The sequence below is a fragment of the Lontra canadensis genome, unplaced genomic scaffold, assembly GCF_010015895.1.
Source record: "Lontra canadensis isolate GAN:19392208 unplaced genomic scaffold, GSC_riverotter_1.0 scaffold107, whole genome shotgun sequence".
NCBI lineage: Eukaryota > Metazoa > Chordata > Mammalia > Carnivora > Mustelidae > Lontra > Lontra canadensis.
In genome coordinates, this window is record NW_022631101.1 from 4,564,052 (window position 1) to 4,589,521 (window position 25,470).

Consider the following 25,470-nt stretch of genomic DNA (forward strand, 5'->3'; position numbering starts at 1 on the left):
CACTTTCACCCTTCACCCTTTCCCTCCTGTGTTGTTTTTATTTCTGCCTCCTGTCCCTTCTGTCATCTTTCTAATCCCTTTGTCCTTTTTCTCTCTTATCTCCCTGTATCCTACCTCCCCCGCCGCGCCCCCCGGACTCTCCTCCCCTCTTTCTCCTCCCTGAGTCTGTGCCGCCATGTCCCCCACCCAGATGTACCGGCTGACCCTGCGTACCAGCAAGGAACCCGTCTCCCGTCACCTGTGTGAGCTGCTGGCCCAGCAGTTCTGAACCCTGGACTCTGCCCCCGGGGATGTGGCCGGCGCCGGGCAGCCCCTAGGACTGAGGCAGCTGTGGTGGATGGGGCAGCGAGGGGACCTCCACTGGTGACAGGGAAGACCCCAGGGGTGGGGGGATGCCTGGAACCTTCCTCCGGCCTTTTGTATTTTTATTTTTGTTCATCTGCTGCTGTTTACATTCTGGGGGGTAAGGGGGAGCCCCCTCCCTCCCTTTCCCCCTTAAGCACAGAGGGGAGAGGGGCCAGGGAAGTGGGCGCCTCCTCCCCTCCCACCCCACCCCACTGTAGCCCCTCCTGCCCCCTCCCTGTCCAGGGGCTGTGTGTTATTGTGAGCGAATAAACTGAGAGACGCTGACAGCCGTGTCTGCGTGAGTGGCTCAGGCGCAGGGGTCAGAGGAGCGGGCTGAGGGCCTGCAGAGTGTGGGTGGCCAAGCCCCGGAGCGCGTGGGTGGGACTCTGGGCAGACAGCAGCAGCAGCAGCCGCCGCGGGCCCGCCTGCACAGCCACCAGCCGCCAGCCCGTGCCCGGCTCCTCCGGTCCAGACACCAGGTAGCAGGCTCTTGGCACCTGGGTCCTCTGGGCCACTTCCTTCACCTTGTCCTCTGCTGACCCCGGCTCTGGAGGAACGACAGGAAGGGCCGAGGTGACCGGGGGGGCCCCAGACAACTAGTAGGCGAACCTGCAGGAGCGACACACATCCCGGGCCTGACAGGCGAGGGCCTCGCAGCTCCAGCTGGCTGCCAGTTGCCTGAAGGACCTGGGCCGTCTCCCCCTTCTTCCCAGCCAGCCTCCATTCCCCTCTCTCCTGGGGATGCCGTGTGCAGCCCTGGACAGTCGGCCTAGCAGTACAGATCACGAACATACAGGTATGCTGAGCAGATACAGGCCCAGCCCTTGGAACTCTCCCCCCCCCCCCCCCCGCCACCCACATTAGGCAGGGAAGCAGGTGGGGGAGGTGGAGTCACGCAGCTAGGAGGGGCCAGTCCTCCATCCCTTCCTTTGTCTCCCGAGGGCCACGTGGGTTCTAAGACAACTTTTCCCTCCTAACCTAGTCTCTGTGACACCCCACACCCCGAGGGGCAAAGATGGTGGCAAAGTGTGTGCTTGCAGCAGTACAGTGGATTGTGGCTCTGGGAACCTCTGTGTGACTCAGGACTCTCCACTGCGTACTAACCGAGCCTCAGTTTCTTCCTCTGCAGCAGCAGAGTGATGTGACGGGAGCTCCCCCTCACCTGTGAGGGTGAAGTCAGTCATGGCATCCATGACACTTGGCCAGAGAGGAAGTCTCAGCGTTACCTCTTAGGGCTGCCCAGTGGATTCTGTGGTCTCCAGGCTGCGACCCCCCTGCCCCTCCCCGCGGGTGTGGATGCCCCATCCTCCCTTATATGATCGGAGATTCAGTGTCCTCGCGTGTGCAAAGGGGGCACACCTGGTGGGAAGTGCGTGGCGGTGACCAAGGTGTAGAAGGAGCGCAGGAGGCGACGACGATGCTCAGGAGAAGGCTCTGGAGGGGGGAAGAGAGGGTGACAGAGAGCCCCCCTGGGCCCAAGCCCCTCCCGGCCTGGCCCTCCTGTCAGTCACCTTGAACCCCAGAGGGCTCCACCGTGAAAAGGCAACGTTTCAGTTCCAGGTGGAGCAGCAGCAGCCTGTGAGAAAGGGGGTGTTGTGGCCAGGGCAGAGGGGGTGAGGACCCCCAGCCCACACCCCCGTCCAAGCCCTACCCGAGGATGTCCGTGTGCAGGGGGAAGCCATCGGGCAGCGCTCGGGATCCCAGCGGCACGCAGGCCCGCAGCGGGTCCAGCACTGGCTGCCACCAGCGGTCCAAAAGCTGAGGCGAGGCCCGTGGGTGAGATGGGGGGGGGGGGGGGGTTAACCGGGGGGGGGGGGGGGGGGGGGGGGGGGGGGGGGGGCCCACGGGGGGGGGGGGCCCCAGGGGACCAGGGAAAGGGTGAAGCCTGCAAGGAGGGGATGGGAGCGATAGAGGGACCAGGCTGGCCAGAAGGTATAGTCCACGGGGGGGCGGGGCCGACGAGGGACGAGCGCGGAGTAGAGAACGCTGGCCGGGAGAGGTGGTTAGCCAGGGACGGGGCGGGCGGGCAGAGGGTGCTACAGGGGGGAAAAGCGGGGACATGGCCCGGATTCACCTGTGGATCCAGCTGGCTGAGGGGAGGGCGCGGCCCGCAGAGCAGACACAGCTCCAAGCCCGGCAGCAGCGTCAGGGTCAGAAGCCGGTGCGGGACCTGAAGCGGGGCGCAGCAGGGGCTGGCCGGAGCTCCGCCCCTTCCCGCCGAAGCCCCGCCTCCTCGCGTTCTGGCCTCTTGGTCCCTTCGCGGCCCCCTGTCCCCCGCGCCCCGACTCCCCCAGCTCACCGTGGGACTCCCGTGCGGCAGGTACACCGGGTAGTCGCGAGCGGCCTGAGGCGGCAAGGACCCCACCAGCCAGGGGAGCAGCACGGCCTCCGGCGTCCCCAGCCGCCACCAGCTCTCTGTTGCTGCCACCACCCGGCCCGACACGACCAGGCTGCCAAAGGCCGTCCCCGCCGCCTCAGCGAACCCAGAGAGGGCTTCCTGGGTCAGGAGACATGAGCAGGGGTGGCAGTGACTTCCCAGGTGGGCCAGGAGTGGGAAGAGACAGGCATACAATTCAAAGTCAGCCTGTTGGCATGCTCACGTGCCTCACTCTCCCTGGGCATGGGTTCCTTCACCTTCACAATCAAGTACTATCCCCAAGTCACACTGTAATTTAAACAGCTAGTGTGGCTGCTCCCTAGACTGACACGTGTTACTGAAGTTAATAATCCCAACAACATGAGCCTGGTAGGCGCAATCAACCACCTACTCCTGCTGGGAGAGGTCATGTCACCTGCCCCTAGTGTCACAGGAGGCGCCCGTGCCAGGGGAATCGACAAGAGCTGTATTTAAGGAAGGATAGATGGAAATTCACCAGCGAAAGGAACAGCGTGTGCCAAGCAAAGAAGTTGGGAAGTTGTTGGGGTCCGGGGAACCCACAAGGCAGTTGGGTGAAGATGGGAGTTAGCAAAGGTCAGAGTGAACACGTTGGAGGGTTTCAGATTCCACAGGTCCTCAAACACCAGGCTAGGGGGACGGGAGCTTGTCCTGGGGGCGATGGAAGCCATGGAAGGGCTGTGAGCTGGGCAGGCGTGGGGTAGCTCTCGGTGAAGAAAGACCCTTCTGGGGCCAAGTGGGGGTTGGGATGGAAGCCCAAAGGATGAGAAAAGGTTGAGGCAATGATCCAGGGGTAAGAGGATGAGGACTGAGCCAGGGCCAGTGACAAGCTGAAGGGTTCCCCAATGCATTCTCGTACCTGCAAGAGAGACCCCTCTGGAGGAACCACACAGTCCACACACTGGGTCAGGTCCCCGATGAGCTCAGAGTCCCCCAGGAAACTGTCAATGAGGCGGTAACTGGCCTAGGAATGGAAGGGAAGAGGAGTTTAGGACCCAGGTGGGCCCCAGATCTGCCTTAAGAAAACTAGCCCTGCTGGGCCTGGCTCTAGGGTCAGCTGACCAGGCTGCCCCAGGGACAGCTGGGAAGTGTAGTTTCTGAATATCTGTGACCTGGGATCCTAACTTCTGTGCTCGCGTACTGCAGCCTCACCCTTAACTCCTTCTTCAGTCTCTCCACGTTGCGGATGTTGGTCAGTTCTTCGAGTCCTACAAGAAGAACCTAGAAGAACCAAATAAAAGAGCAGGAGCTGGGGATCTGGACTCCTCTCCTGGTGTGAGGGAGGAGGATGCTGAGAGCTCAGACTTCTGGGTTTGGGGAAGAGGGCTGGGGAGTCTCACCATGGCCCCAAACACCATCTGGAGTAGCCTCTCCAGCCTCAGCTCCGAGGTCCCCTCCTCAGATGACAGCACAATGAGGGTGATGCTGTGAGAAAGGAAGGTGAGAAGAAAGAATGATTCCAGGCCAGGGAAGCAGGACTGTGAGGAGAGAGTCTGCCCTTGACCCTGGATGTAAGCTACATCTTTCGCCAGCTGGCACAACCTGCTTCTCATACAGAGAAATGCAGGGATCAGACAGGGTAACTGGCTTGTTGAAGATTCCACAGCCAAGTAAACAGCTGGCCTTGGAGACCTGGTAAGCCTCAGGGTCATCTTCAACAGGGGCCATCGCCCAGCCCCTGGCCCTGCCCCAAAAGCTACAGCTTGGAGACCTGTCATGGAAGCTTTTCCACACCACGGTCGTGTCCTCCGTCCTTGCAGAGCTCAGCTGCACCTCGAGATTCTGCCCAAACATGTGTACTCCATTGAGGGAACCGATGACAGAGAACGGAAGCTGGCGGAAAGTTGGGGACATTAGACAGGAGCCCCCAGTCCCCTCCACCTTGGGACCCAAGTGTCCAGGGTCCCAGCCCCCTCCTCTTTCTACATCCCCTGGCCCTCCTCTTCTAGGAATCAAGATTATTAAGACCAGTCATTGCACCCTTGGCCCTCTAAACTCGCCTCTGAAACTTCCCCAGATCCTACTCCCCTGACGACCCCTTCTATTTTGAAGATCCAGGGGTCCAGAGCCCCACCTGCTGGCGGGCGGGGGCACCGCCGCGGCAGCTTCTGCAGAACAGGGGGACTCCGCTGGAGGCCGCAAGGCAAAGCAGATGTACGGTGCCCTCGGTCCCCTCCTCGCCCATCTGGAACCCTCTCCAGTCCCCTCGTGGGGGCAGTCAGCGACCACCTTGGAGCATGCCCGTGGTCACGCTAAGTCGGGCTGCCGGCAGGCGGTCTGAAGCCGCCGGAGGGCGAGATAGCGAGCTGATTGGAAGAGAAGTAGATTTCCCGCCTTCTTCACCCAACTCAAACCCATCCTCAGTCTCTATTCCAGTACCTCCCCCGAGCCGTTTAGGTGCTCTTCCGCCTCGACCGGAAGTCATATGCCCCTAAGAAAGATGGCACCCATCGTACTTGTAAAGCTTCGTAGTTTCTCCCTAATTGTTCATTTATTTAAAGAAGAGAATGAAGAGCCTGGATTGAAGGTAAGGACGGCGCCAAGGCGTTGTCTGGCGAGCTTCAGGTAAACTAAGATGTTTTTACATTTTAAATTGATAAAGAGCTGTGCCCCACTCAAAGATGGTGGCTGCACCGAGGCGTTGCCTGGCAACTGCATTCCGTCCACTTTCCAGTCTAAGCTACAGAGAGCTGTGCCCCACTCAAAGATGGCCGCATGACGAATCTCGAGCAAAACCGAGAGAAATACCATCTCCCCCTTCACCCTCGCGGGATGGTTTGGTCCGGCCACGTTGCCTAGTAACCACCAAATGAGATGGTTGTTTTTGTTATTAGAAAAAGAAGGATGAAATCCTTTATTTTCCAGAATGACAAAAATAAGATTCTTTCTGTAATAAATTTATGCACTTTAGTGCAGCATGCCGAACGTGAAAATATTCCTTCCCAAACCTTTCCCGAAATAAAAAGTTGACATTTTAACCCAGAACATTAACACAATTTGACAAATATGATCACTATGTTAATGTTGCCTTCAAACTTTTCCTCATTAGACCAAATAAATATATGTCGTTTTTTAAAAAAATGTCTTTTTATAATCAACATTATGGATCTAACAAAATCAATTTAGCCAATTCCGGATTGACATACATTAGTTTCCTTCTTCTGTGTGTTTAAACTGATAAAGTAAAATTTCATTTAGTTCTGAATATAATGAGCTAGAACTTTTCTCTTTTGTGAGAACAGGGGCCTTCGTTCAACCAAATGTATTTACGAAATATATAGTAATGTTTAAAAAAAATTGCTTCCTTTCAGACATGTTTTGTCTGCATTCTAGATTTGGTTTCTTTCTTTCTTCTTTCTTAAGATTCATTTGTTTATTTTACAGAGAGAGCATGAACAGGAGGGGCAGAGGGAAAGAATATCCTGTACACTCCCGGTTGAGCCCGGAGCTCAACACGGGGCTCAGTCTCTCAACCCTGAGAACAGGACCTGAGCCGAAATCCAGAGTCAGACAAGGCTTAACCTACTGAGCAATCCAGGTGCCTCTCTAGATTTGATTTCTTTTTTTTTTTTTTTAAATTTATTTTTATTTTTGTTGTTTATTTGAGAAACAGAGAATTAGAGAAAGAGAGCCTGAGGCGGGGGAGGGTCAAAGGGAGAAGCAGACTCCCTGCGCAGCAGGGAGCCCAGTGCGGGACTCCAGGATCAAGATCTGAGCTGAAGGCAGTCACTTAACCAACTGAGCCACCCAGGCGCTCCTAGATTTGATTTTTTTTTTTTTTTTAAGATTTTATTTATTTGACAGGCAGAGATCACAAGTAGGCAGAGAGGCAGGCAGAGAGAGAGAGGAGGAAGCAGGCTCCCCGCTAAGCAGAGGATCATGACCTGAGCCACCCAGGCGTCCCAGAAATAAAATCTTAAAAAAAAAAAAAAAGAAAGAAAGAAATTTAAGAGATATAATGTCTAAATATGTGTTTGGTCTTTGGATTCTGATGCAGATAAACAATGGGAAAAAGCCATTTTGAGAGAACTGGGAAAATCTGATTGTGGATTTAGTGTTAGATGACACCAAGAAATAATTTTGTTGGGGGTGTATGGTGGTTGTATGCGAAAATGCCTGTAACTTTTTTTTTTTGTAAAGATTTTGTTTAGGGGTGCCTGGGTGGCTCAGTGGGTTGGGGCCTCTGCCTTCGGCTCGGGTCGTGGTCCCGGGGTCCTGGGATCGAGCCCCGTTTCGGGTTCTCTGCTCAGCGGGGAGCCTGCTTCCTCCTCTCTCTCTGCCTACTTGTGATCTCTCTCTGTCAAATAAATAAATGAAGTCTTTAAAAAAAAAAAGATTTTGTTTATTTATTTGACAGAGAGACACACCGAGAGAGGGAATAGAAGCAGGGGGACTGGGAGAGGGAGAAGCAGGCTTCCTGCTGAGCAGGAAGCCTGATTCTGGACTGGATCCCAGGACCCTGGGATCATGACCTGAGGTGAAGGAAGACGCTTAAGGACTGAGCCACCGAGGTGCCCATGTCTGTAACTTTTTAGAGAGGTCTGCCAAGGATGTAGAAGTAATATGATAGGATGTTGGGGCTCTACTTTAAAAGGCTTCAGCAAGGAAAATAAAAGCAAAAAGGGTTGGAAAAGGTAAACGTGACAAAATGGCAATACGACTGTATGTGAGAGGAGGGCACCGTTTTATCTTAAAGTACATTGCCAAAATACACTGGGGCAAGTGGTGCTGATTCATAGCCCTTCTAGACTGTGTCTGAGCCCACACTCTCCCGCCCTCACGGACATTATTTTTTCCAATATTAATTAACGTGAAAAAGGTAAAATGCTTTTTAATTGGTGAAGATAAGCAGTTTTCAGATTTTTACTTGCCATTTTAAATGGTTCTGTGTGGGGGAGAGTCTCCCTACCACTAAAAAAATATATATTTCTATTTTCCTAAGTTTTTATTGATGAGTAAGATGTATTTATGTAGTAAATTTCAGTGAACATATATGTTACAAATGACTTTCCCAGTTTATCGTGTTTTTTCCAACTCGGTTTATAGTCTTTTGGACAAATTGATCAATATTTTACGTTTTCTGGCTTTGCTGTGATGATAAACTTTTTCCAGGCTTCAGGATTGTACAGTGTGTTTCTTTATTCCTTCGGCTATTTTTAAGGTTTCATTTGTTGCATTTACATTTTTAATCCACCTGGAATGTATTTATGTTCTAGGCCAGTTTCTGGCCGCTCTCCCAGAAAACAACAATCAGGTGTTGCCTAGCAACCGCCACTTGGGTTGGAATTAGGCTTCTTAGAGGGGGAAAAACAGCTGCACTCCCCCCCCCCCCCGTGGAAGGCAACCTCGAGCGTTGCCTAGTAACCCTTTTCAGAGGACGTGATTGGATCCTTCACACGACCCTCCCCCTCCAATCTCCCCGCGCCAGAAAAAATTTAACTAGAAACCTAATCTCTCCGATAGAAAACTAGGGCAGCGTGTGCGTTGCATAGCAACCAGATCTCCTAACCCTCCCACTGAGACCTGAGTCGGAACTGGCGCCTCGCTCAAAGATGGCGGCCGACTGCTCCTCTCTCAATATATGTCACTCCACATCCTGACAATGATTCAGTCTTCCCCGTCAGGCCCCCGAAGGGGTTCGCGGTGCTCTTAATCTTGCACGCGGTGCGTACCAACGAGGATGGACACAGAACCAGCGCGCCTTGAGTGCCCCGCACAAACATGGCCGCAGGCGCGTCGAGCGGCGGCGCTAAGACGTCCGGCGCCGGTGCACGCGCAGCGCAGGCGCACTTCCGCCCATCCCGCAGCGGCTGCGGCGGCGGCGGCGGCGGTGGCGGCGGTGGCGGCTGGGGCGAGGGGAATGGTCCCCGGGTCGGAGGGCCCGGCCCGCGCCGGGGGCCTCGTGGCTGACGTGGTGTTTGTGATTGAGGGCACGGCCAACCTGGGGCCTTACTTTGAAGGGCTGCGCAAGCACTACCTGCTTCCGGCCATCGAGTGAGTCCCGTTTCCGCGACTTCAGTCCGGCCCTCCGACTTTAGTTTTCCACGGCTTTTTGCCTGACCCCGACCTTTTGCCTCCGACCCTCACAGGTATTTTAATGGTGGTCCTCCTGCCGAGACGGACTTCGGGGGCGACGTGAGTCTTGGGACTCCTGGGTCTGAGGGAGGAGGAGCTGGGGGTCTGGACTCCCGGGTCTGAGGGAGGAGGAGCTGGGGACCGAACTCCTGGGTCTGAGAGAGTAGGGAGCTGGGGACGGGACTCCCGGGTCTGAGGGAGGAGGGAGCCGGGACCGTACTCCTGGGTCCGAGGGAGGAGAGAGGAGGGAGCCGGGGCTCGGACTCCCGGGTTTGAGGGAGGAGGGAGCTGCGGGTGGACTTCTGGGTCTGAGGGAGGAGGGAAGTGGACTGGGGTCCCAGGTGAAAAGTTCCTCTGTCCTCTCCTCCCAGTATGGGGGGACCCAGTACAGCCTCGTGGTGTTCAACACGGTGGACTGCGCTCCTGAGTCCTACGTACAGTGTCATGCTCCCACCAGCAGCGCCTATGAGTTTGTCACCTGGCTCGATGGCATTAAGTGAGCTTTTTCTTGTGCTTGCGGTGGGTTGGGGGACCCTGCAAGGGATCATGAATGGATGGTGGCTTGGTCTGAGCTTCAGGAACCGTCCCCCACACTGGGTGGCTGAAAGGGCTGAGAGGGATTGTTTTTGTCCGTAAGTCACTTCCGTGGTGGGTTCTGTGTGCTCAGCGGTTTTGCCATCCTGTGTTGAAGTAGAAAAATCTTCCCAGTTTGGGAGGCCTGTTGAGCTCCAGCGCCCATCTGGTACTATGGGGTCCACCACGTTCTGCGTGATTCTCCATGTTCTTTGGCTGTTTCTCATCTGTACTCCAGTCTTCCTTTTTCAGCGGGGCCCTTTGAAGCCTGAGTGCGAGGCGGGGTGGGGCCTAGGCCAGGACAGATCCCTCTGTGCTTAGGATGGGATGTGGAATGTTCCCTTTGCCGGCCCAGTGCGGGTGCAGACAGCCTGCGGTCAGATCACAGCTAAACGGGTTAGATCACAGCTAAATCACGACAAAACTCCCGGACTCAGAGGAGTCCCTGTTCCCTTTGTGTCTACTGTAGTTTATCTCTTATCTCTTTGGGGGTGGGGTGTTATAGTACTTACTTATTTGTTGTATTATTTATTCTCAATTGTGTAATAGATTGCCCTAAAACTTAGTGGGTCCAGACCGTAAATGTTAATTATTCTGTGCCAGCTCTGTAAGTAAGGAATTCAGGACCGGCTCAGCAGATAGTTCTGGCTCAGGGTCCCCTGAGGTGGCTGTTATCCAGGGGCCTGGCCCGAACGTTGTCAAGGTGGCTCACTCTGTGGCTGCGGAGTGGCCTCCTAGCGTGGCAGCAGGCTTCCCTCAGCAGCACAACAGAAGGAGCAAAGAGGAGGCTACGTGGGTTTTTATGATCAAGTTTTGGAAGTCACACAGCATTATCTCTGCCGCATTCTGTTTAGTACGGCAGCCAGTCCTGTTCAGTGCGGGGAGTGTGCGCGGAGATGAATGCCGAGGGTGTAAAATACCACGAGGTGGGGGGCACTGGGGGGCACTGGCTACCAGGACTTCATAGGCATTCTTTGGGAATTAAATGAGTTGGTGACCCCTTCAGACAGCACCTGGGATGTATTAAGTGCTGTGTTTGTGTTCGCTGTTGGTTCACATCTCGGTTTCTTGGTCGGTGAGGGGATGATGGCAGTCCAGATCTCTGTGGTCTTAGAGGATCAGAGGAGCTCATCTTCCTGTGGTGCCTTCATCCTGCCGGGCTCGGTGTCTGGTCTGTGGTTTGAGTTCACTAAACGGCACCGTTTCATGGCTGCTGTTCTCTTCCTACATTTGTTCAGCACGTGCTTGCTGAGTGCCTGCTTGGTTCCAGACTGCACGTGCTGGACTGGGGGCTGCCCGTTCCCTGGGAAGTTGACACCCAGGTTTGACCCCGCATGGTCATTCAAGCTGGTAGTCAGGACAGAGTGGCATTTCCTGATCTCCGGACTGTTGACACTTTGGGCTAAGTGATTCACTGTGGCAGAGGCTGTCCTGCACACTCCCAGGAGCTCAGTATTCTCCCTCGCCTCTAGCTACCAGGTGCCAGGAGCCACCTCCAAGTTGTGACACACAAAAATGTCTCCAGACATGGTCGGATGTCCTCTGGGTGGCGAGTTGGGGGGACAAAACCCACCCCAGCTGAGAAGTACTGAGATGGATTGTTGTGAGACTTGAATAATGGTAATTGGGGGGCTCTTTGAGGCCCAAGTTCAAGTGTGATGTCCCTTAGGTGCCTAGCTCCGAGCACAGGGTCTGGCCTGATTTCTTCCTGGTGACCCTCGAAGCTGCAAGACCCAGCTCCGGTGTCCCTTCCCGGATGCTGGCAGGCACCCAGTCGCTCCCTCCTCTGTGCCTGCCGCTCCTGGCTGTTGCCCTGTCATACTCCCATGCCTCTGAACCGTGACCATCTAGGTCCCTGGTGTCCCTTCTGCTTTTTTGTTGCCAGCTGGGGCCTGGCACCCAAAAGGCCTCAGGAGACCTTGACAGTAAATAAATGAGTGAAAGCCATGGAGAAGATAATCACCAAGAAACCAAAAGTTCTGGTGGTGTTGACTTGTCAGGACACGCAGTTAAACCTCCTTATTTACAGCTTTCCGGGGCACCCGGCCGGCTCGGAAGAACTTGCTAGCCTTGATCTCAGGGTTGAGTTTGAGCTCCATGATGGGCGTAGAGAGGACTTAAATAAGTAAATAAAAACTTTTTAAAAATCTTAAAAATATTTAAGTAAATAAGTCTTTCCAAAGTGTGTGGAAGAGAAGAGGGAAATGCTTTCTGAGCACATTTGGCGCGCATCCACGCCTCCTCTTTAGTCAACTTAGAATCAGCTTTAGCCAAATGAAGGAGCTCTGTAGGCTGTGTGCTCACCTTGGAATCCTCCCAGTCAGCTGATAAACGTTGGCAGTGCACATTGTTTCAGCAAGTCCTGTGTAACCATCTAAATTCACTTTCTGTGACTTCGCCGGCTGGTCTGGCACAGAGATCACAAAGAAAGTCTGTGGGCTTTGTTCACACTGGGAGAAGAAATCTTATCTTCCTCCGGAACGCCCGTAACTTAAGGAACAAAGCATGCAGTGTGATTTGTGAAACGTCCTTGCTTTGGGAAGATTTATTTCTGCTGTTCTATTTCCTTTCTTTCAAGAGGGGTGGGGTTGGGTTGTGTTTTTTTTTTTTTTTTTTTAATCTCCTCCCCTACAGCAAATGACCCAGAATCAGAAAGAAAGGATAGAAGGAAAAGGAGCCCTGAGTGTTTTCTCCCTAGCACTGTGACCTTCTGTTCGTTCATTCATTCGTTCCTTCAACAGGTGTTTGTGGAGCAAACTGTCCTGGGCGCTGAGGCCTTGGGGATATAAGGCAGGCCAGGTCCTGGCCCTCTTGGAGCTGGTGGTGTTCACAGCAGTGTGACTGGCCAGGCGGGTTGAGCCTGGTGGCTGTTCAGTCACTCATTTTGACCGGTACCTTGGGGGGGCCTCCAAAGGCTCATTACCCGTGAGGGTGGGCAGTGAAGACTGGGGCGGGGAGGGGTGGTGGTTCGGCAAGAGGCAGGGGAAACAGTAAGAGGCCGAGCCCACCCTTGGCACCAAGCACTGCCTCCTTACTTCGTGTGTGCACCGGTGAGGGCTTCGTTTGGAATTAAGGCTTATTGTAAACTCGATGGTATTCAAAACGTATTTTGGAACAGACCAGGTTTTATTTCTGCTCCCCATTTTTCCAGCCTTTCTTGTTTCTCAGACAAAATATGCGTTCCGTAGCTCTCTGAGTGGGTAACAGGCAGCCTAGCTCTGGAAGAGAAAAGCGAGTTCCAGGATCTCAAAGTGATTGGACGATCACACGTTCCCTCATATGTTGCTTTTTTAAATTGTGGTAAAATTTGCATAACAGAGCCGATTATTTTGAAGTGAGCAGTTCCGTGGCATTTAGTGTGTGTACACTGGGCAGTCACATGGCCCCAAAACATTTTCACGTCCCTAAAGAGAGATCTGCACACGTGAAGCAGCTGCTCCATATCTGTGTGTGTTGTGTCCCCCCCACTCCCCACCGCCTTCTGGCCAGCCCCAGCCAGGACACTTCTGGCTCCAAAAACCTCGTGAAAATAGCAGTTTGATTTATTCGGGAACAGGAAGCTGCAGCAGGGCGGGTGCGGGGTCCGTCCCGTCACTGGGGGCTGCCTCCCAACCCTGGCCTTCTGGTTCTCGTGCGGAACAGTCTCGGTGGTAGGGAAGAGCAGGGCTGGGAGCGGGGGTCGGGATAAGAAGCAGCAGTGGGGCCTACGTGCCCGGAGAGGGAGAACAAAGGCTTCGGGGTCACAGGGCCTAGAGCGAGAAGGGGGCAGAAGCCTGCAGCTGGTAAGAATTGGCATGAGAACTTGGGAAGGGAGCAGGGGTCGAGCTGCTGTGGCCCGCACATCCAGGAGGCCCCATGTGTCCTCGGGCACCTTGCACACAAGCTGGAGACGCCTCGGACTGACCGCTTGGTCCCCTTCACTGCAGGCTGCCCTGGCTCCGGGCGTCAGGTGCGCTGTGGAGGAAAGCCTGACAGTCGCGGCGTCCAGTGACATGGGATATGATTGAGGGTGGGCCCTAAAACCAGGTGGTCGCTGAGGCAGGCTTCCCGGAGGAGGGGATGCCGGGCTGGGGAGGTCATAGGATAGATAAGCAGGGATTTTCCTCCTGGGCCAGAAGAGGGGTGTGTGTGGTCACGGCAAACAGCACAAGCCGAACACTGGTTATGTGGCAGAGCGCGGAGACCAGGGACATGGGAGGCATTCTGGACGGCTTGTACCAGAGGAGGATGGAGCAGGAAGGTGGGCAGAGCCCCGCGCGTGGAGGGCCCCAGATGCCCAGCCGAGAGCTTGGCTTTATTCTGGTGTTAACGGACACGCTGGGTTAGCGGCTCTTTGTTAGGCGCATACGTGCGCGCGCGCAGGTAAATTCCGTGCAGTGGGCGGGGCTCGAGCTCTGACCCGGGGATCAAGAGCTTTGCGCTCTACCGACTGAGCCAGCCCCACCCTCTCCTTTAGCCATTTTTTTTTTTTTTTAAGATTTATTTATTTAGAGGGCACCTGGGTGGCTCAGTGGGTTAAGCCTCTGCCTTCGGCTCAGGTCATGATCCCAGAGTCCTAGGATCGAGCCCCGCATCGGGCTCTCTGCTCGGCGGGGAGCCTGCTTCCTCCTCTCTCTCTGCCTGCCTCTCTGCCTGCTTGTGATCTCTGTCTGTCAAATAAATAAATAAAATCTTAAAAAAAAAAAAAAAGATTATTTATTTATTTATTTGACAGATCACAGGTAGGCAGAGAGGCAGGCGGGGGTCGGTGTAGGAGTTTCCTGGGGCTGCCGAAATGAAGTAATAAGAACTGATCGGCTTAGGGGGGCCTGGGGGGCTCAGTCAGTTAAGCGTCTGACTTGGGCTCAGGTCATGACCCCAGGGTCCCGGGATCGAGCATGGCTCGCCTTGGGCTTCACGCTCACTGGGGAACCTGCTTCTCCCTCTCCCTCTGCCCTTCCCCCTGCTCGTGTGCAGGGGTGCATGGGTGTACTCGCTCTCTCAAATAGATAAATAAAATCTTAAGTTAAAAAAGAAAAAAAAACCAAAACTGGTTGGCTTAGGACCACAGAAAGGTAGTGACTCACAGTTTAGGATCCAAGAGCCCAGGATCAGGGTGTGGGCAGGGCCATGCTCCCTCTGGAGCCCGTAGGGGAAGATCTTTTTCTTGCAGCTTCTGGTGTCCCCACACAATCCTTGGCTGGTGGTAGTGTCACTCTGATCTCCATATGGCTTTCTCCCTCTTTCTCTACATTTTCTTCCTTCTGAGCATGTCTGCCTCTGTATCCACGTTTCCCTGTTTTGACCCTAAGGACGTGGGCCACCCTGTGACCTCAGTGTAGTGTCCTTACCTCTGTAAATACCCGTTTCCAAATAAGGTCACATTCTGGGATTATTCGGGGTTAGAACCTTCAACATCTCTTGGGGAGGGGGACACAATTCAACCCTTGACACTGGAGGACAGAGGAGGCCCCCATATTGGCCTGGCAGGGTGGGCTAAGGCCAGAGCTGGCTTTAAAGGTGGAACACACAGCCCCGAGGGGAGGTGCACAGGACGAATTCATAGGCAGGTGTCCTGGGCCTTCTCCTGTCCTTGATCTGGCAGGACCTCTGGCCGGAGGGACTCCATCAGAGGAGATGACAAACAGCCCTTGTCCACATTTGGTAGGCCTGGCGCCGCGTCAGCGCTGGGGATGGAGTAGGAAACTCCTCGGTGGCCCCATGCCCAGGTGCAGGGTGGAGGGTGGGGAGGAGGGCGACGAGAACTCAGGCTCTTTAGGTGTGGCGGGGTGGGGGGCTGGGAGGTGGCAGCACTGGGTGCCACAGGGGACCCCAGGGCTGATAGCCTCACCCCCTGCAGGTTCATGGGCGGGGGCGGCGAGAGCTGCAGCCTCATTGCAGAAGGCCTCAGCACGGCCCTGCAGCTCTTCGATGACTTCAAGAAGATGCGGGAGCAGATGTGAGTGTGCCCAGCCTGTGGGGGGCCCCCAGTGCCTCTTCCCATCTGGCTTTGTCTGCTGCGGGACTCCACCCACGGCCTCCTGCCCTGGAAAGCTCTCCGGGCGGGAGCCAGGCCGTGTCCCCTGGCCAGTACCTGGTCTTGGTGTCCTCACGGGGAAGAGGAACCTGCTCTGGGTCTGCCTCCTGCTTTCCTTACCTGCTGGGCAACTCAGAGGGAGTCATGAACGTCTTTGGGCCTCAGTGTTCTCAGCTGTGAAGTGGGGCCATTCCTCTTGACTTCCTGTAGGGTGGAGTACTTGCTCTCGGCTGGGGCTGGTCTGTCCCTTTCCGGGGCCTCTGTTGTTACCTGCTCCAAGTCTTTCCTTCTCCCTGGCAGCGGCCAGACACATCGCGTCTGCCTCCTTATCTGTAACTCGCCCCCATACCTGCTCCCGGCCGTCGAGAGCACCACGTACTCTGGGTACACGACGGAGAGTCTCGTGCAGAAGATAGGGGAGGTGAGGACTCGAGTCTGAGGGAGGAGCTCCGGGAGGAGGGGCCTGGGGTCTGCGGAGCTGCGAGCCCCTCTGCTACTCCTTTGGAAGATCTATAACCCAGAGGCCCACGGGGCAGCTGATACAGGCCCAGGGTCCCTTGGCTCAAAGCCTGATGGGAGTTTTGCTTCAGAGCCCAGCGGGTGTGGTAGCCTGGGGGTCTCCTGACAGCCCTGCCCTGACTGCGCCTCTCTCCTCCTGCAGCAAGGGATCCACTTCTCCATAGTGTCTCCCCGGAAGCTGCCTGCCCTGAGGCTGCTGTTCGAGAAGGCAGCTCCCCCCGCCTTGCTGGAGCCGCTGCAGCCACCAACAGACGTGAGCCAGGACCCCCGGCACATGGTGCTGGTGCGGGGGCTCGTGCTGCCAGGTGAGGCCCGAGTGCCAGCAGTGGAGCCACTGGGGGTGTGTGTCCCACCCCCACCCCCCCACCCCCGCTCCCTCTGACTTAGATTTCTCTCTCCTCTCTAATCCCTTCGCATGGGACTCCGTCGTCCATCCTTTGCTCTCAGTTGGGGGTGGTTCGGCCCCAGGCCCCCTCCAGCCAAAGCAGCCTGTTCCCCTGCCTCCAGCTGCACCCTCGGGCGCCTCGCTCTCAGCAGCCCCCCAGCAGCCTCTTCCCCCTGTCCCCCAGCAGTATCAGGTATGGACGTGGCCAGGGAGGGGACGTGCTCCTGGGGCCTTGTGGGAGAGACCTAGCTGGATGTCGGGGCTTATGGGGTGATGGGGAGTCTCCACTGGGACCCCAGGGTGGGTGGGACTCTTGGGGCCAGAGAATCACATCACTCCGCAGGGATGGGAGTCACCCTGCGTGATGTGATGGCCAGGATAGCTGTCCCTTGGGTGGGCGCAGTGGTGTGACCCCATGGGACACTCAGACTGGAGTGCGTGGTCCTCATCACCTTCCACCCCCAGGTCCCTGGGAACCTGAGTGCAGCTCAGGTGGCGGCCCAGAATGCAGTGGAAGCCGCCAAGAACCAGAAGGCGGGGCTGGGCCCACGCTGTGAGTCCCGAGGGGGGGACATGGGGTGGGCTCGGGTCAGCCGGGCCTCTCTGCACATCTGTCCCCACCTTTTCTCTTGGTCTCTTCTGCAGTCTCACCCATTAACCCTCTCCAGCAAGCCGCTCCAGGAGTGGGTCCCCCCTTCAGCCAGGCCCCGGCCCCACCTCTGCCGCCAGGGCCCCCTGGCGCCCCCAAGCCACCCCCTGCTTCCCAGCCCAGCCTGGTCTCCACCGTGGCTCCTGGCCCAGGCCTGGCCCCCCCCTGCACAACCTGGGGCACCGTCCATGGTAGGCACTTGCACACCCGCCCCGCTGCCCTACTCCCCCCAGCTGCTTACAGAGACGAGGCCGAGCAGTTTGCCTTCCCGAGGAGGGTGTGAGGGCACATGGGTCTCGTCCTGGGTCCTCGGGGCTTCTGGGGGCTTGTGCCACAGACAACTGAGGCAGGAAGGTCTGGGGACGGAATGATGGGGCTTTGGCTCCCAGCGGGTGAGGACTGTTCAGAGGACCCCAGGAGGTTTTGGGAGTTGGAGCGTCACGGGTCCTTAGAGTCCTCAGATCTTCCGGAGTCAGAGCATTTGTGGTCCCAGGCACCGGCCGGTGGTGTCGAGAAGGAGCCTGAGTTCCATTCTTCCTGCTGGTCTGTCTGTCTCTCGGGTCGCCCCTCCCAGGAGACGGTCTGACCCGGCTCCACTGTCCTCCTTGCTCCCCTCCGGCAGGCGGGCTCGGTGGCCCCTGGCGGGGTGAGCGGCCCTTCCCCGGCCCAGCTCGGGGCCCCGGCCCTTGGGGGGCAGCAGTCGGTCTCCAACAAACTCCTGGCCTGGAGCGGGGTCCTCGAGTGGCAGGAGGTAAGTAGCTCGAAGAGCCACGGGGACCTCACAGCCTGTTTGGATGTGGGGCTGGGCTGTGTCCCTGTGGGGTTGTGGCACTTGGGGTCCTGAGGAGAGTCTCAAGGAAGCCTTGAATTCAGGATGAAAGAGGTAGTAAGGATTGTGTTGTAGGTTCAGAACCTAAAAGTCTCAGATTTGGGGCGTGATGGGGCTTGAGGGGATCAGGGCAGGGAGGGGACAGAGGTTGCAGGACCCCTGGTCTGGAGGGGGGCCCAGGGCTCGTGGGACTTGAGCTGGGGCAGGTCCTGAGCTCCGGGGCCCCCAGGATAGGACAGGAGAGGTTGAGGGGCCCAGGCTTTGGGGCCCTTCTCGCCGTGACATGTGCCGCTTTTCCACTCAGAAGCCCAAACCTGCCTCCGTGGACGCCAACACCAAACTGACCCGGTCACTGCCGTGCCAGGTCTACGTGAATCACGGCGAGAACTTGTAGGTGATGGACGGTAGGGCTGGGGCCGGGTGGGGCCGGGCTGGCAACCTCCTGACGCCTTTCCCCCCTCGCCCCCAGGAAGACGGAGCAGTGGCCCCAGAAGCTGATCATGCAGCTTATCCCGCAGCAGCTGCTGGTGAGTGGCCCGAGGGGGCACCGCCCGCCCCTCCGGTCAGCGGGTCGCGTTCTCTTCCCTCGTCCCCTCGCTGCCCCGCACCTGCCTCCATCCCTGCTCCTCCCTTCCCCACTCCGCACGCCGGCCCGCGTGTCTCCCGCAGACCACCCTGGGCCCTTTGTTCCGGAACTCGAGGATGGTGCAGTTCCATTTCACCAACAAGGACCTGGAGTCCCTGAAAGGCCTCTACCGCATCATGGGCAACGGCTTTGTGAGTCCGGCACAGGGCGGCCGCGGGTGCCTGTGGAGCTTCTGGAGCCAGCGGGGCTGGGGTGCCCCTCCCCCTCCTCCCGAGGTGACTGGGGCGCATCCTCCGCCAGGCCGGCTGCGTGCACTTCCCCCACACGGCCCCCTGCGAGGTGCGGGTGCTCATGCTGCTCTACTCGTCCAAGAAGAAGATCTTCATGGGCCTCATCCCCTACGACCAGAGCGGCTTCGTCAACGGCATCCGGCAGGTCATCACCAACCACAAGCAAGTCCAGCAGCAGAAGCTGGAGCAGCAGCAGCGCGGGGTGAGTGACCGGGGCCCTCTCCCCCCGGGCCCCGCCCCTGCCCCCCGGGCCCCTGAGCCCCGTGAGACGTGGCCACCTGGGTTCAGTTCCTTCCCCACATGTTCTCGAGATCTTTGTACGCCTTTCACTGTCTGCAGCGAATCTCTGAGGCCCAGCCCCGCTTCTTGGGGGCTTGGGAGAGTTAGGTGTACCTCCCAGACCACCCGCTCCCGAAGAACATCGCTAGCTCCCGACGGGTTCCCTTTCAAGGTTCAGAAGGCTCCCCCCGCCCAAACACAGGGCCCCCACTCCCAACGCCATCCCCAGTCACTGACCTGCTCCCTGTCCCACACAGATGGGGGCACAGCAGGCACCCCCTGGGCTGGGCCCCATTCTGGAGGACCAGGCGAGACCCTCACAGAATCTGGTGAGGAGAGGGCTGGTGGGGTCAGGGCCAGGGCGGGGGAGACCCCCAAGGAACACTGTCATTTTGACCTGACCTCGGAGGCCAGGAAGTCTGGGGAATCTGCCTTGTCCCTTATCCCCATCTCTCCCCACCAGCTCCAGCTCCGCCCACCACAGCCCCAGCCTCAGGGCACTGTGGGGGCCTCCGCAGCCTCAGGACAGCCCCAGCCCCAAGGTGCTGCCCAGGCCCCCCCAGGCGCCCCCCAAGGCCCTCCTGGAGCAGCCCCTGGCCCTCCCCCTCCTGGACCCATCCTCCGGCCTCAGAACCCTGGGGCCAACCCCCAACTGCGGAGTCTCCTCCTCAACCCACCTCCGGTGAGACTTGGGGGTGGGGGGGCAGATGGGAGTCATGGGGCTGCGCCCTGGGCCCTGATGGTTCTGGTCCTTTTGTTTGGGAGGAAGGAGGTTGGCTTTGATCAGAGGGTGTGAATAGAGCCCTGCCAAGGGATCCAGGCAGTCTGGCTCTTCTGTCTGTCTGACATGGGCTTCTGCTAAGATTGCTTTGAAGAAAGACCCCCTCCCCCCCTCCCACAGCCACTGGGAGAGATTTCTCTGAGTAGCTTCTGTGCAAGAGGTTGCTCCATGGGGTGGGGACTCTGAGCCACTTTCTTTGTTCTCGCAGCCCCAGACTGGGGTGCCTGCACCCCAAGCCTCCCTCCACCACCTCCAGCCACCGGGGGCTCCTGCACTGTTGCCTCCACCACATCAGGGTCTGGGGCAACCCCAGCTGGGGCCTCCCCTCCTGCACCCACCGCCTGCCCAGTCCTGGCCCACACAGCTTCCCCCGAGAGCTCCACTGCCAGGTAAGGAGGTCCCCGGGGAGGGCAGGGGTCTGGACCGACTATCCCAGCAGCCCCTGGGCTAGAGCCTCAAGACCAAGGGCTCCTGGGAACTGAAGGCTGGGATTTAAGAATGGTAGCTGGTTCCCCCGACCCCAGGGTTCTTGGGAAGCTCTGAGGGCTCCTGGAAAATACAGTCCAGGGGGTCAAGACCTAGTGGGACAAGATCTCTTTTTGTGATTTCTTTTCTCTGTGTCCCGGGGTTGATGGGAAATATAGTCTTAGGGTCAGAGAAGTAGTTTGGGGGATGGGCTCCTAAAGGCTCATGGGAATCAGTGCATTTGTGACCAGACGGGGCCAGAAGGTCCCTCTGATGGGTCTCCCTGGGGCTTCCTAGGAAAGGTATTACCTTGGGTTCCCAGAGGAAGAGGGAGGAAGCAGGTCCAGGGCCCTCTAGGGCCCCAGGGACTACTGGGAGATGCAGTCCCTTCCCCACTGCCCCCCAGGTCAGATGCTGCTGAGCGGGGGTCCCCGGGGCCCGGTTCCCCAGCCGGGCCTGCAGCCCAGCGTCATGGAGGACGACATCCTCATGGATCTCATCTGAACCCCCGACACCCAATAAAGTTCCTTTTAACACACGCCCCGGCTCCCGTCACTGACGTCCCCCAGGACTGGGCAGGAGGAGACCTGGGGGAGACCTCTCTGTCCTTGTTCTTGCTTCAGCAGATGTCCCTGAGGCTCTGGGCTGGTGACGCCTGGGCCCCCGCAGTGAGTCAGGCAGTCTGGTGCAGCCTGGCTTCGGCCCGGGGCGGGTGGGACGTGGAGGCAGGCAGGCAGAGCTCACAGGGCCGTGCGCCCTCGCGGAGATAGGGCGGGTGCCCGGAAGAGGCCTCTGAGCCAGCTGGGCTCAGCAGTCCGGGAGGAGACTCGGAGTCGACGAGACCGAGAAGGAAGGCAGGTGGTAATCTAGGTGCGGGCACAGCAGAAGCAAATGTGTGAGGGCAGGAGAAGGTTTGGGGTGTTCAGAGGTGCAAGCCCAGCAGGAGGAAGGAGGGACCCGGAGAGGCAGGCGGGTGCCAGGTTGGGAGGAGGCTCAGGTTCCAAACTGAGTGGCTCAAGGCTTGTCCTGAGGACGCGAGAGAGCCAGGGGAGGCCACGCGCAGGGCGCCGGTCTGGGCTAGCTGGCTGGCAGGGCCTCCGGACTGTCGAGTGCCATGGGACAAGACAAGGCCAGGAATGCATGGGGGAGGCCGGGGCGGTGGCCTGGGGAGGGGAGAGGCTGGTGGAGCAGCTGGACCAAGTCAGGGGGCAAGAGGGGCGAGTCTGGGGACTTGGCATGCCATGCAGAGGAATTGGGGGTGACAGGTGGGGTCAGGGCCGGCCACAGCTCCTGGCCTGGGCGCCGGTAGATGGCGGAGCTTCCTGCGTGAGGGGCCCGGAGGAGGGAACGGCAGTGAGTGCGCACGGTCCGGGGAGTGTCGCAAGTGACAGAGGATGCGTTGGGAGTTCAGAAGTGTTGTTAGGAGACGGCGTATGTGTGATTGTTGGAGTCATGGGAGTAGACAAGATCACACGTGAGGAGAGACTGGCCCCAGGTCCCAGAGATGGACCTTCCCGGGCTTTGGGTGGGGTGGACAGTGGGGCAGTCCCTGAGACGGAAAACATGGTAGGGGGTAGGTTTGGGACGTGGCAAGGCAAGAATGTCCTCGGAAACATCCGGGTGGGGGGCAGCTGGCTACGGACAGGATGTGGAGTGCAGGGATGGTCCCACCCCGGGGGCAAGGAGTTCGTTGTCTGTTGTCATACTCTAGACTAGCTTTGCTTGGCGCGTGGTCCAAGCCTGGACCACCAGCATCCGCACTGTTTGGGATGCCAGCTAACATCCGATTCCTGAGCCCCATCTCAGGAGAGAGGTTGCAATCTGGTGGCCTGTGGGCCACTCTGCAGATGACGTTTTGTTTGGCCTTCCCTGTGTTAGCATACGTAGCATTTTTTCCTAACGAGTTAGTTGTAAAAATCAGGATACTTCACACACACACACACACACACACACTCTCTATCTCTCTCTCTCTCTCACGCACACACACACACACACACTCCTCATACACACGCGCACACACACACCCAATCTGCAGCCTTCTCTTCTCTTGACAAGTCAGAAGTTCTGGCACCTCTGGGCCCGCCCTTCTGTCTAGCAACACTGGGCTGGAGCTGCCCCTTTCAATGGGGCGTGTGCTCTCCGGTTCGCCGCAGTCCCCACCACTCCCGTTTGGCTCCCCCACCGCGAGGCAGAGGGTCATTGCCTTTGGGCTTGCGCTGTGGTTGTTCCTTGGTAGCATCCAGAGGCAAGTGAAATCTTTCTTGTACCCATGTCTCTATCAAAAGTGGCAAAACGAAAGAGAGACCGAGAGGGCCACGTGTTTCGAGAAAAATGGGAGCGAGCGTATTTCTTTGTGGAAGTGAAGAGCATGCCTATGTGTTTAATATGCAAAAAAATCGTATCTGTGTTGAAAGAGTACAACCTGAGACGTCATTACGAATCAAAGCACAGTAAGAGCTTCGACCAGTACACAGAACAGATGCGAGACGCGATCCTCAGTGAGCTGAAAAAGGGCCTCAAGGGTCAGTAGGGTTTGCCCCGGGAAGGACGCAGGTCCGAGAGGCAGTGTGGCCGCAGAGTGCAGTTCGAGTCTCGAGCACAGCACGGCCCGGGCGCGAAAGCCTCGCAGCGATGGCGAGTTTGTAAAGGAGCGGGACGGCGGCTCCTGGACGGACGCGCCCGCCCGTTGACACTGTCCCTTCGGCCTGATGGGCGTTTGCACTGCGCCGTGAGTCGAGGATGAAACCGGAAGATTTCCAAGTCCAGTCGCTTGAAAGAGTCGACTCCGTCGTGGCCTTCTCTGTCGTTGCTCATGAACTCTGACCACCCAGTTAGCTTTATTTATTTGTGGTATGAAGAATTTGGATGCGACTGGAGAAGTCTGTGACGCGGTGCCAGGCAGGCCCGACGCTGGGAGATGGGCTATTTTGGGTGTGTATTGACAGAAATACTCACAGACTGGCAAGAATGCCTAAGCACAGTCGCAGGCCGTCGTAGCTAACGATCTGCGTCACAGGGGGCCTCTTCAGAACACGGCCATCCCAGGAGGCAGCGCTCCGCGGGGACGCAAGTCAGCTCGTTGCCTCGATCGCCAGGAGTTGAACCGTGTTCAGAAGGAACAGAACACACCGCGGGCGCCCTTGGCACGCTCCTGCGCTTCAATCACAACCACGGGCAGGTGGACGGTGACCTTGACCCAGTGTATTTGACAGAAGCTCTGTGACCTGGTCGTCACGTGATGGTGTGGAAGGGATCCGCACTGTTGAAATCTGTCGACTTGGTTCATCTGCAATGAGACAGAAGCCACACCTGGATCTCCCGAGAAGGTCGGTCAAAGACTTTTGGTCGAGGCTACAACCCCCCAGCCCCACCCTCCGAACACTAGTTCTCTGCCAAGACGTTCACAAACAGCTACTTGAATGTAGGACTGTGTTTGCCCGGTCCTGGCAAAAACGGGGAAGCCACTGGCAAGGAACAGCTCCTTCGCTGCAGTTGGTTTTCAGAAACAAAACGCGGGGCCTGGCCCATATTCACCCAGCTGGTGGGGCTCGAGACCAGATTCCCCCAAAGGCTCTGCACGTCCAGACTTCGTGAAAATGAACTAGCACTGTCCAGTTTGGCTCCGTCGGTTACTGTCAATCGTGTGAACGCAGACCACAGGCAGCTCCCGCTGAACTACAGGGCTCTAGGGTGCGGGGTCCGAACCGGGAGGTCACGCCCCTACCCCCGCCTCCTACAGTGGTCTTGAGTCACGGGCTTGGGAGGCGCCCGCGCTTGTAAACCGTGGTTTTCCATTACAGAATTGATTCAAAGTACATAACCGTTCCCAGTTAAGGATTCAGGGTTGAATTCTAAACTGCTCATCCCAACGTGACAACCAAGGCCTGACGCTGACCTCTTGGTGTAGAAAGGGGCGAGGTCAGGCGTCTGGCTTCAAAATCAAAGGGGCAAAAGAATTATGAAAGAGAAAATTTTAATAATTAAATATTTCTATTTTTCAATTTGTATTTTTTCAATTTTGAATTTGAAATATAAACTCCAGTACCATCCATGTTTGTATTCTGTTCCATGCATTCACCATCGTGCAGTAAAAATACAATTTGATGATAATTCTGGCCGTCGACTTTTCTGCTGCCTGGCTAGCTCACTCATTTATGTGGCCTGCCTGGCTCCTGTCGGCATTCGAGTTTAGTGTCCCTGCCATGGCACTGCTGCACGGAATCGGGGCGGGATGGAGGCTGGGAATCGCCATTTTAACGAGCCCCCCGGGTGGCCCTCGTGTAGGCGAAAGACAGAGCAGGAGACGCTGGAGGTGGTCCCAGGGCGAGTGGGTGGCGTTTCCCAGGCAGTATGTGGAGCAGGGGTTTTTGAAAACTCATGGCTTCAGGGACCAGGCAGGTGATGGAAATGCGTGAAGCGGACGGGTGTAAGACAGTAGGGAGTGATGGGGACTGTGGCGAACTTGCAGAGTGCTCCCCCCACCTAGTGGCATTCACATTGCAACAACAACAAACACTGTGAGGACCAAACAAAATCCCCTTGTGCCTCTGACAAGGCCATCGGGCCGCCATTTTGCGACCTCTGGAAGAAGGAGAAGACACGGGGACAAGGACAGCCCTGAGATAGATCCACAAATCCGGGCCGGGCAGGGAGCCAGAAGGCAGGCGGACCAGGCAAGTGTGTTCTGGAAGCTGAGCGTTTCTGAGGAGAGAGCGATCGGCAGACCTGCTGCAAGGAGAAGCCAAGGGGCAAGCAGCCTGCGTGGTTTCCATCTCTAGGAATAGCTCTGTGGCGGGGGGTGGGGGGGGAGAGACACAGGTTTGAGTCCAGGACAAACTGATTGAAAAGGAATGTTTTCCAGTTGCTGGTTTGTCCTTCTGTGGCCAGTGAGGCCCTCTGGACCTCAGCACCCAGGTAGATGAACCCGGAGAGGGAAGAAATGTCCAGGCACCTAGAACTCAGCTGCATGTTTCCCAGTCCTGCCGGGTAGAGGTGGTCGGCTACGTGCTTAATGTGCCTCTTAGAACCAGCCAACACCAGGAGCACATCTGGGAAAGGTTTTCTCGGAGCGCAAGGTACTACTATTAAAGCCACTTGAATGGAGGAAGAAATAGTGAAAAACTTAGAACAGCAGGGGGTTAAACTCCGGCTGCTGCGCCGATTAGCTCTGGCGTTGGGCTGGTCTCTCTGCCTCCTTGAGCCTCAGTTTCCCCCAAGGTCAAGTGGTAGTTTTCCCTCAAAGGACTGAGCACATGGCAGGCTCAGCACAGGCCTCCGCACAGG

At 57.2% G+C, this 25,470-nt stretch overlaps 3 protein-coding genes across 5 annotated transcripts in view; 2 read left to right on the top strand and 1 right to left on the bottom strand.

The window, feature by feature from the left end:
- AP2A1 (adaptor related protein complex 2 subunit alpha 1) overlaps positions 1–628 on the top strand; it is a 30,376-nt gene extending 29,748 nt beyond the window's left edge. For both annotated transcript variants that reach the window (XM_032839251.1, XM_032839252.1), the window contains one exon: positions 191–628. In XM_032839251.1, coding sequence (XP_032695142.1) covers positions 191–268 — 78 coding nt within the window. In that variant the 3' untranslated portion in view covers positions 269–628. The remainder of the gene's footprint in view (positions 1–190) is intronic.
- FUZ (fuzzy planar cell polarity protein) lies at positions 409–5,134 on the bottom strand. Of its 2 annotated transcripts, XM_032839255.1 has the most exons (11): positions 4,815–5,134; positions 4,452–4,573; positions 4,081–4,165; positions 3,893–3,961; positions 3,600–3,704; positions 2,645–2,842; positions 2,420–2,515; positions 1,997–2,103; positions 1,857–1,921; positions 1,705–1,779; positions 409–892 (listed from the first exon to the last, which is right to left on the bottom strand). In XM_032839255.1, the coding sequence occupies exons 1-11, from the start codon at positions 4,923–4,925 to the stop codon at positions 666–668; spliced, it is 1,260 nt and encodes a 419-aa protein (XP_032695146.1). In that variant the 5' UTR covers positions 4,926–5,134; the 3' UTR covers positions 409–665. The 2 variants fall into 2 exon arrangements, with proteins under 2 accessions (XP_032695146.1, XP_032695147.1); XM_032839256.1 differs by lacking the exon at positions 3,600–3,704 and having other exon boundaries at positions 4,815–5,133.
- A 3,413-nt stretch (positions 5,135–8,547) lies between these two features.
- On the top strand, positions 8,548–20,726 carry MED25 (mediator complex subunit 25). Its single transcript, XM_032839253.1, is given in 19 exon segments — positions 8,548–8,734; positions 8,830–8,875; positions 9,187–9,311; positions 15,228–15,326; positions 15,705–15,825; positions 16,066–16,228; positions 16,371–16,501; positions 16,774–16,861; positions 16,954–17,117; positions 17,119–17,148; positions 17,580–17,708; positions 18,091–18,176; positions 18,256–18,313; positions 18,456–18,563; positions 18,673–18,864; positions 19,199–19,270; positions 19,405–19,623; positions 19,931–20,111; positions 20,594–20,726. Coding segments are annotated over 19 exon segments (2,244 nt in total). The 5' UTR covers positions 8,548–8,600; the 3' UTR covers positions 20,692–20,726.
- Positions 20,727–25,470: the final 4,744 nt, after the last annotated feature.